The sequence below is a fragment of the Prenolepis imparis genome, unplaced genomic scaffold, assembly GCF_030444845.1.
Source record: "Prenolepis imparis isolate NDT839.2.m4 unplaced genomic scaffold, iyPreImpa1.0 SCAF_13, whole genome shotgun sequence".
NCBI lineage: Eukaryota > Metazoa > Arthropoda > Insecta > Hymenoptera > Formicidae > Prenolepis > Prenolepis imparis.
In genome coordinates, this window is record NW_028141171.1 from 2,158,039 (window position 1) to 2,169,373 (window position 11,335).

Consider the following 11,335-nt stretch of genomic DNA (forward strand, 5'->3'; position numbering starts at 1 on the left):
CGCGCGCGCACAAACCCACACATACACACACGCACACATACATCACACATACAATATGTCTCATATTTTATTTTTGATGCTCAAATATCTCATTAAAAAAAAAAGAAAATGTTTTAAGGCTCCTGGATTCTCGCCGCGGCCATGTTACATTATGACGTCAGAGGCGAGAAAACACATACTGAAAATTCTTAGATGCCATTTTTAAATGAAAAGATATTTCGATGAAACACTACTTCAGATGGCTTTAGTACACTTTTAAAATTTCTCGAAAATTATTCTTTTCCCTTGACGCTCAATCAACAACCGTAAAATGATCGTGATATCAAATTTTGTCATGCGGAATGACTGCGCATGTGTAAAGACTAGACGGACTGGGCCTTATATTACAGTCATTTTACAACTATTGATTGATTATAAAGGGAAAAAGGATAGTTTTCGAGGTATTTTAAGAGTGTGTTAAAGCCATCTGAAGTGTTATTTCATCGAAATGGCATTTAAGAATTTTTAGCGTGTGTTTTCTCGTCTCTGACGTCACAATTCTATCCTAACATGGTCGGTGAGGAACCAGGAGCCTTAAACAAAAGTTATCTACAAAGAAACCTCGCAAATCCAAAAATTCCGATTTTGATGAAACTTTACATATATGTAGGGGGGAAAAATAAATAAATTTAAAATTTTTTAGTCGCCAAAAACGCGATTCTAAGGGGTAAAACCGAGTAAAACCATTCTTCGTATGTAAAACGGCTTTTGTTTTTCTCGATATATTTCGAAAAATGTACGATAACAAAAAATATTTTATACAAAAATTTCATGAAGTAAAGTACCTCTATTTAACCACATTAATAATATTTTGAAAAAGTAATTAAAAACAAAAAAAAAAAATTTAAGTAAAGAAAATTTTTTTTTTATATTAGTGTGGTTAAATAAAGATGTTCTTACCATGAAACTTTTCTATAACATATTTTTTAATATCTCGAATATTTTTCGACATATTAAGGATGGTTTCACTCCGTAAAATTGTTTTTGGGCCGCAACTAAAAATTTCTAAATTTATTTATCTCCCCTACAAGTGCTCCCCTAAAGTTTCATCAAAATCTGAATTTTCCGATTTACGTGGTTTTCTTGTCAATTTTTAAAGAAACACACAATGCTGATTTTAATTAATTCAACCTTAAGTAATCTTTTAGTCCAAAGATTTTTATATCAAGATCACTTAAATTTTCTGAATAGAAACCTCACTTTTATTACATATAATTAAATATATATATATAATATATCTCTAAATATATATATAATATATATCTCTATAATGTTCTTCAAAGCTATAACATTTTTTTTGTTTAGTTTACTTTCCAAGTTATCAATTTTAAAATTGATGGCATCTTCGACATTTAAAAGATTGTGCGATCAGATAACGTCTCATATTCTTTTTTTCTCATTCAATGTTACCAATCGTTACTAGTTTAAAAATTGATAGGAAAAACTATGAAAACTTATCGGTCCATCGTGAATTTCGAAATTCTCAAAAAAATTATGATATATGATAAAAAATTATGAAATTATGATATGATGAAATAATGAGTAGCATCTTCTGCAAAAGCAATTCCTTTAAAAAAAAAAAATCAAAATAAAATTCCAAACAAAGTATAATTAACCATAGATTAAGTTGGCAATATTTTCAACTTTAAAATCCTATAAATTTTGTTTCAAAAAAATAATATAATAAAATATGGTGATTCCGTTTAAAAAATTCAAGGTGATCTTGTCTTAATCTTGGCAACGCCACTCAAGGTCAAATGATAAGATAAGATCTGTAAATAGATATTTTTAAACCCTATAATTTTTAAAACTTTTTCGAAAATGCGTAGTTTTCGTAAAATTAAGGGGTTTCCACACTTTTAAATCCTGTAAATCCTGTATTCCAGTAAACACAGAATATAAACGTTATATAACGTCAGAGTAACATGCAATATAACAAATGTTATATTTTATATACAATAATATAATATAATTTATTTGATAGTCACAATATAACTGTGCTTTATAATTGTTATATTACTTTATAATTTTCTAACTATTTTAAAATAACAGCAACATAAATATTACATCACATACAGCACAGAACATTTAAATTACATTGCAGCAATGTTATAATATCTTACAAATTGCAATATAATATTGTAGAGACATTGTAAGAACATATAATTGTAATATTTTATGAGAAATGTTACAGTAATATTCCAAAAATATAAAAAAATAACAATATTCAGTCATTAGTTCTTTCATTTACCGCTATGCAACGTGCGATGAGCTATCTATCTCGTATTTAAATTTCAGTCATAAGAATTATATAAAGCTTACAAAAAGTGACTATTAAGATTAAAGATGTCATAATTATTTCTGTCAGAGTTTATTGCAATTTTTCTGATACATTCCAACAGGAAATTCAGATATTGAACTGATCGAAAATTTAGAAAGCGGACAAATAAATGAGAAGAAATCGCTCATTTATTATACTGTTTAAGCTGTAAAGTCTAATTTTCATATAAATAAAATTTTTAATTTTTAATTAAAATTTTATAAAATAATTTTTAAAAAATATGAAAAAATTTTATAAAATAAATTATTTAAATTTTATTATTTAATTATATTGGACTAATTGTAAGTATTTTTGTCATATACGCATATACATACATGCCTAACCTTCATATTTGCATGTTATAACATCTATATAACGATTATATAACATCTATATAACGATTTTATAACAATTTTATACCGCGCTATATTTGTTGTATCACTGCAATTTTAAGTGGAAAATTACAACTAACGTGAATGTTACATGTAATGACACGTTATATTACTCGTTACATTTCGTCTTATTTTAGTAATGTTACGGTTATATATCTGTGTTTGCTGGAATAATTATAAGTACAAGATGTTCAGTCTGTTATAAAAACTCAAATCTGAATCAACAATCAAGTCATCAATATTTTCTTTTAAATAATATATCTATATTTAAAATTAAATACATTTTTTGCAAAGGTAATTAATTTAAGAAAAATCGTATATTATCAATATGATAGAAGAACAAGAATAGCGTGATTGTCCATTCTTTTCTCTTCTTCCAAATTTTAAGTTTGCTCATCACTCCTGTCGATCCTTAAGCACTATATCAAAATTAGTTAAATTTATTTAAATTTTAATTAAAAAGATAAATATAACGTGATACTTTTATTATTAAATTCTAAAAACTGGTTTATGGTAAACATGAGTACAGACTGATAACAAATTATACTTTTTTGGATTTGTATTTTTTACAAGGCGTTATTATATTTTTCGAAAAATCTCGATATAATTATTCAGAATATACAATAAAAAGTGAGGAATATATAAATATATATATTTTTAAAATATTTTTATAATATTATAAATTATAATATATATATATATTTTTATATATATATTTAAAAAATATTTTTATAATATTATAAATTATAATATATATATTTTTAAAATATTTTTAAAAATCTAAGTAATCCTGACATAATTGATCTCTTTGAAAGGTCAAACTAACAATAAAGCAGCATTGTATGTGTAACTTCGTTGAAACGAAGTAACACTTTAGTAACTTTAGTTTAAAATAAAAAAAATCCTCTTTACATTTAAGCATTAAAAATCAAATGGGACACCCTATGTACGTGTATGTGTATGTATATGTATACATATATGTATCAATGTGTAGGGTGTCCCATTTTAAATGATGCATGCGAATATCTTCAAAACTATTGGTGATAAAGAAAAATATCTTAAGTAAAAATTCAATTTTGATAGGGATATAATTTGGTGTAGTTCAATAGTTTTTGATAGATGGAAGGATGTATATGTATATATAAATATATATATACACACACACCCTATATATATACATATATATATATATAAAGATCAATTTCATTTCTTTTTTTAATGGAACCACATACTTTTGACGCATTAATTGATACAACTCTTCACATTCACTGTAAAAAAAATTAATATATCTACCAAAAAAAAAAAAACCATTAGTTTAGAAGATATTTTAATTTTTATGTTGCGAAGTAGTACTTACGCGCGCGTTATTTTAATATATTTATGTGTAACCACTAACATCTACACTCATATGGATGTTTGAGTAGACAAACGAAATTTCGTGTCAGGATCAGGTAGTACAGGTGTACTTTCAAATAATTTTTCCTAATTCGGCAATTCTGAGGTTCGCTTGTGAGATAATTGAAAAGTGACAGATTCGTAGAGAATATGTAAACGAGCAGAAAAGAATACAGTGATATGGGGCAATGAATAGCTTAGTGGCTGCCTACTGAGAGGAAGTCCTAGGATCGAGTCTTCGGTACTTTAGGGCTTCGATATTTTTTCTCTGCTCAGGAAAGTCCTATTATATTCCACAAACCAAATTGTGGACATAATTTTATTATTGGGAGAATGTTATTTATGGACATGATGACTAAGAGAAGCAGCATGACGGTATCGTGAAAGATACCCAAACCGACGATATTTAAACTTTCATTCGTCATCGAACAGACAGACTTACCCAGAAAAGTCCATCGACTGTCATCGGATTTACAAAATGTTGTAATTATATAACAATAGTAGCTGGAAATATCCCCTATATTAGTTGTGAAATTGTACACCACAACTTTTTCAATCAACGGTTACAAGAAATCAGTAATTGTATCGTGCGTGTAGTGTTTTGTGTGTGTATGTGCATCAAGCATTAAGTGACGAGATTTTGTTCAAAAACCTCGATATTCTGTCTCAGCATAAAATATTCTAAAACCCATTATTTATTTCATATACTTTGTTTTCTGGCAGAGCAAGTTTTATTAACAGAGAGTAAGCGAATCTGTCATTTTATTGAACTGAACATAATTTGCACTAGCGTTATCCTTTTCCACAGCAGTATCTTTCAAAATGTAATATATTGTGTATATATTATCAATTCATATTTTCTTTAATACATTTACTGATGACAAAGGATTTTACTTAAACCAAACTTTTATGATTTCTAGAAAAGATCAATCTAGATGACAAATGTGGTGTCAACACGAAACAATAATACAGCTCAAGCCATTTTAAGTGAGAAATTTTCCAATTGTTAGATTGAACGAGATGATGTCTTGACTTTTTCAAGACGATCGAATCTGATATCATGGATTATTTTTTTTGAAGAGTTATTTAAAAAATAAAGTTTATAAAAGAAGAAAAAATAAATAAAACAAAAACTCTTCTTTTTTGAACAACTTGAAGGATTCTTCTAGCATGTTGATAAATTTCCAGTGAAATACATAAGAGTTGATATATTATTTAGAAGATTAAGGTCCAGTTTAACCAACGTCGGTTAACTTAAACCTCCGGTTAAACTATATGTTCGTCTATTTTAGATATGTTCTTAAAAAGAGACAAAGATATAATTTAACCGTAGGTTAAAGTTAACCGCCGTTGGTAGAACTGGGCCTAAGGGTATAAACACACAAACTTGCATAGCGCATAAACATAGACATAAGAAAATTGATTGGTCCATAAACGTATGCATAAGAAAATAAACCAATCGAATTTCTTATGTATACGCTTATGCGCCTATGCAAGTTTGTGTGTTTATACTCAAGAGTGAAGCCTAATTAATGTTAAAAAATAAAAAAGATATTCTTTTGTAAACACCAATTTTAATAAGATACGTATCGTACTATTAGTATTACTTCGCAACAATAAAATCAAAATTAAAATATTACCTAAACTAATGGCTTTTCGAAAAATACCCTAATGCTTTTTCATAGTGAATGAAGAGCTGCATCAATTAATGCATTCCAAAGTATATAATTCCATTTTTTAAAAATGAAGTTGATCTTCATCATATCTCCTCTACATCTCCATCTACAAAAGAACTATTGATATTAGATTTTGTTTTTCTTTCAAAACTATTCAATGTTTTCCGAAACATTTTTCCATATTATTAGTAGTTTCAAAGATATTCACGCGCGTTATTTAAAATAGGATATCCTCTCTCTGTATACATTAAAGAAATATAAATTAATAAAATTATAAAAAAGATTATACAGATTGAACAAAATAATAAGATGTTCATGTAAGTCTACTGTAAAAAAAATTAATAAATAAAATGGACAATGCAGAACAAGCCACATAGGAATACATAACAGTCATTCGAAATGTTCAGCAAAAAAAAGAAGCAACTTCTTAGAAACATAAAATAAACATATTATTTTACTATATTATTAGACAATCAATATTATTATGGCTCAGCCATAATATTATAAGTAACATAAAATAAAATTCAATAATTATTCAATACTATCAGATTATTTAAAAAATTCATTAAGCATTTAAAATTGAACATTTAGAAACTGAGATTTCTATTAATTTATAATCATTTCGAAGGAGTATTATTTTGGTAAGCAATAACAATTTTGTAACATTTCTAAAAATTTAAAAAATAAAAAATAAAATTGTTTAAATTATTCATAACGATATTTGTAATTAGGAGGGGAAAAAAGAAATAAATAAATATATATAGATCATATATAAACTACACAATAATGATTTAAGGAAAAGTATATACTGACATACCTCTCGAACAGCCTGCTGTGCAGCTTCTCTATTAGTAAATGTGATAAATGCATATCCTCTGTTGGAACCTGACATGGGGTCCATCATCAGTCTCAAATCCCAAATTTTTCCGCATTTTTCAAATAACGGAATTAATTCATCTTCGTACATGTCTTTTGGAATTTTGCCACAAAATACCTTTTTGCAAAAATATTCAATGTAATAATTTCAAAAAATACAAGCATTTTTTAATACATAAAAGCTTTTAAAGTATCAAGATGTTCCGAAATTTTTTATGAGAAATTTATATAAAATATAGAAAAATTATGTAACACATAAAAATGCACTTTAAACATTTTATAATAAAAAAATCTATATATAAAAAAAACTATATATATATATATATATATATGTATAAATTTACCTCACAACCAGTACCAGGAGTTGGACCTTCCCAATTTGGCGGAGGACCACCATATTTTCTTTGTCCAGTAGTTACATCTAAAGGATATCCTGTTCTCTCCAAAATCATCTAAAATAATTGTTTACCACTTACATAAATATTAACCAAATAATAACTAAAACTAACAATTTAAGAGAAATTTAAATAACAACTTGTATAAGCAACTTGAATAAATGCACATAATAACTAGCACTTTAAATTACTTTGATTTTGTCCTCATCCGGGGCTTTGGGTGTTGTGCTAGTGCCTGTTCCTTGACCCGCACGACTCTTCTGTCTGTATGTCTTCATTACTCCACAAAGGTATGCCGATTTGTTAGATACATGTTCTAGATTAGATTCCAGAAATTGCGTCAGCACATTTAGCGCACCATCGACTGGAAATTCTTTTAAAGCGTCAAGAGCTCTTTCATCCAGATCAACATGAGCCAATTTTCCCGTCTTATAAATTTCGTCCAGTTTGGCAGCCACTTTCTCATCTAGTCCATATTGCATAAGTTTGTTAAAATCTTCTGTCCGTTCCAAATTTTCCATTTCTTGTTTCTCTTCCATTTTTATTTCCCCATTTCCTTCTGCCATTGCTGAAACAATAACAACTACTATATTAATCAAAGTCTTTTATTCTGATCATAAAGTATACTTTATTATTTTTTATAATATATATCAAGTAACAAATATATATTTGTATGAATTAATTTTTTTAAAGTTACACATTATATTATAGAGTTATATATCCTATATTTGCTACAAAATACTTATAATACATTTAACATATAAATACAAATAAGTAACATATGTGTATACTAATAAAATTATTTTATAGTATATGTTTCATAATTTTGTTTTAAATTGCAACATTAACCAATATCTTCTTCTGCCATTTTGTCTGGCAAGAGAAAAACTCTATATCTTATATATATAAAATGTACAATTAAAAATTTTTTTAATTAACAGAGAATTAATATAATTCTAAAATACAAAAAAAAAAAACAATTATTAATAAAAATATATTTTTAATATCAAAAAGCAACAAGTTTTGCAACATATTATTATTATAAAAACTATTATTTATTTATTTATAACACTTATCATTTCTAATTTATTTATTCATAACTCACTCTTTTCAGTAAATGTAAATTATTAATGACGGTTCTCGATTATTTTCACATTCTTCTGAAAAACATATATCTATATAAAAACCTGTATCTAACGAAAAAAAATGCGACTTTTTGAGATGGCAAAAGCTAACAGAAATTATTATTAATTGATGCACGAGGGAGTCACAAAAAAATAACGGAGTAAAAATTGTCCGAACTGAGAAAAAAAAATTCCGCGAAAACAAATAAACTGAAAATATCCGTATATACGCGAATAATATTGCACTTTGTTATATATTCGATACGAAGATGAAAGAACTTTTATCCATGACACTCGGTTGTGTCGATCAAGTCAGTCTGAGTCCAGGACGCGATGGACAGAAAAGAATTCTATACCGGACGGCGAAAGAGAGAATCTCTCGATAGAAGATTATTTCCCCCCGGGAATCTATCAATCCCGACACGATTTTGAGATGAAATAAGATCCTCGATTTTTTCACACGGAATTAGAAGTTTGCCGGCCGGCAAAACGCAATCGACGATCCGGCCAAATACGCGACGATGCACCTCTATATATGCACTCCGGCGCGACAAATGATGCACTTCGCGATGCGCTTCAGAAGTCCTCCCGGCGTATTTTCCGCCCGTGCGTTCGCGGCCCGTCGAATTCGTCGGCCGGTGACAGGGAAACAGCTGTGTACCCGGGATGGATGCGCGCGAACGCGGCGAGAATGCGGTTACCTTGCGAAATAAACGGACAGAAGAGTCTCTCCTCCGTACCGAAGGAAATGGCGACAGACGTCAACGTGATTGCGCGGACTCTACGGGGTTCACAAAACGACGCGCAAAGATACGCTCGAACCCAGCGACACGACGTTGGCCATTTCTCCGGCCGCGCGAATTCTGATTGGTCCGTCGGTCGCGCGGAAGCGCGTCCGACGAGGAAAAAAAGTTCGCTCCGGCTCCCAGAGTTTTGTTCGCCGAAGAAGAGCGAAAGACCGGGAGAATATATATATATATATATATATATATATATATATATATATATATACATTTTACGCGCGCTCTGAACGAGAGAGCCCTCATCTCGTTCGGCGCGATATATTACGGCGATAGATAAATCTCCATTTATTACGACGATCGTCGCGAGATGCGAAATTGCGGGAAAAATTGCAGCGAGAGGTTAGGCTTTTCAGAGAGTGTGGCTATTCATCCTAGTAAGCGAAAAATTCAATTTATTACAATAATATTTTAGGTATAATTGGCGAATATTTGTAATTAGTCCATTTCCCATCCAAAAATATTGTAATTCTTACATGTTATTGGGTATACACAAAGATTTCTCTTTAACATTTGTTTCTTACTTCATTGGGAAATAATATCACAAAAATGTTAAGAATAGTATTTCTACACTGTATTTTTAATTTCTCGAAATATATTAGGTCTGTTTCTTTTCAGCTGAACTGGCTACACTAGTTCAAAGTTTATCTTTGTTACTCCACATTGGAAAGAAAGAGATAAACTATGAACTAGTGCAGCCAGTTCAGCTGAAAAGAACATTTATTATCCTTATTTTATATTATCAAGTAACACAGTTCTCTTTAACATTTATAAAATATTATATCAAAATGTTTATAAATCAATCTACATAAATTTAATATTTCAAAAGATTGATTTAATATTTCTTGCTTATTGGAACCACTTCCAGAGAAGCCTTTTGCCGTATTCGCCGGACGCTCGCTTCATCTTGTTCGTATTTAATAGTTCTGGGCAAACATAGAGTTCGCACACATCAACCAAAATTGCACGTTCACGAATGTAGCGAGCATATATATATATATATATATATATATATATATATATATACGCGATGACGTGTATTAGCGGCGAACGTTACGTGAGATTGAATATTTGCGAACGCGCAGCGGTTAATCTCGCAAGATTTTAAAATCGGAAATTACGACGATTGTGCGCGCTTATCGGCATGCACAAAAACCTCACCATGCTTTTCATTAGCGATATGATGATTTTTGTGCACGTGTTACACGTTGTTTTGCATATCGTGTGAACACCGCTATTCGTTTACAAATGAACTTGAACGAAATGCGACAACATTCGCAATGAAACGTAATTTTGCTGCACGTATTCCTAATGTTCCCATGGAAATCCATTTTATAATTTTTTTTCATAACATAGCATTTTTTATTACACAGTATCTGTTATCGACCGAAAAAGATTTCTCCAAATGAAATATGTATACTCTTTTTTCTCTCATGTGACTCTGCACCGTATCCTATAATATTTTACACGTTAGACATACAAGAGAGAAAAATGCATCGAGATATGCACCTATTCGATTACCTTGTATGGAAGAAATAAAATGATAGTTCTGTATAAACCGCAAAAGGAAGACACAAAGACAAAACAAAGGAAAGACGAAGAGAATGGAGCAATGTCAGGAGCAATGATAAAGATGCATGTGTACCTGTGCTGAATTTGTACTCCTCACCGGTATTAATTTAGCAGATTCGTTGCTTCAATGACGAAGAAACACCAATTGCAATGGCAACACAAGAAAATAGTCAGGATCTCCGGCCAGGTATCATGAAATTCATAATTAATTGGCACGTCACAGTTTTTTCACGAGGAAAGCGGTTCTCCGTACGTCAAGTTGACTTATGGTGATAATGGCAACGGCAGTGGCAGCGGTGGCGGCGTCGGTGGTGGCGACGACGGTGGCGATGGCGATGGCGGTAATGGTGATGATGGCAATGACAGTGGCGGTGGCGGAGGTAGTAGAGATGGAGATGGCGGTGGCGGTGAAGGTGGCGGTGGAAACAACAGTGAAGGTGGCGATTGAAATGACGGTGGCGATAGCGGTGGTAGTAGTAATGATGGTGGTGGAGGTGATGATGATGATAGTAGTGAAACCGGTGACGGTGGTGACAATGATGATGGTAGTGATGGGTGTGAAGGTGATGATGGAAGTGATGATGGCAATAATGTTAACGGTGGCGATGACGATGACGGTGGTACTGACGGTAATGATGGCAGTACAAGTGGAGATAGAGGAGGTGATAGTAATGATTACGATAGTGCGGTAACGGCAACAGTGGCGCTGACAGTGACGGTGACGGTGACGTTGACGTTGACGTTGA

General features: G+C 30.5%; 1 protein-coding gene across 14 annotated transcripts in view; it reads right to left on the bottom strand.

Moving 5' to 3' along the window:
- Syp (synaptotagmin binding cytoplasmic RNA interacting protein) overlaps positions 1-10,826 on the bottom strand; it is a 37,865-nt gene extending 27,039 nt beyond the window's left edge. For 8 of the 14 annotated variants that reach the window (XM_083053272.1, XM_083053264.1, XM_083053263.1 and 5 more), the window contains exons 1-4: positions 8,919-9,034; positions 7,285-7,661; positions 7,043-7,150; positions 6,640-6,816 (exon numbers count right to left, since the gene is read on the bottom strand). In XM_083053272.1, the coding sequence (XP_082909398.1) occupies positions 6,640-6,816; positions 7,043-7,150; positions 7,285-7,659 (660 nt within the window). In that variant the 5' untranslated portion in view covers positions 7,660-7,661; positions 8,919-9,034. Of the gene's footprint in view, positions 1-6,639; positions 6,817-7,042; positions 7,151-7,284; positions 7,662-8,198; positions 8,254-8,573; positions 8,590-8,744; positions 8,873-8,918; positions 9,052-10,662 lie in introns of those variants that run through there. The other 6 variants (XM_083053265.1, XM_083053270.1, XM_083053268.1 and 3 more) reach the window with 6 other exon arrangements.
- Positions 10,827-11,335: the final 509 nt, after the last annotated feature.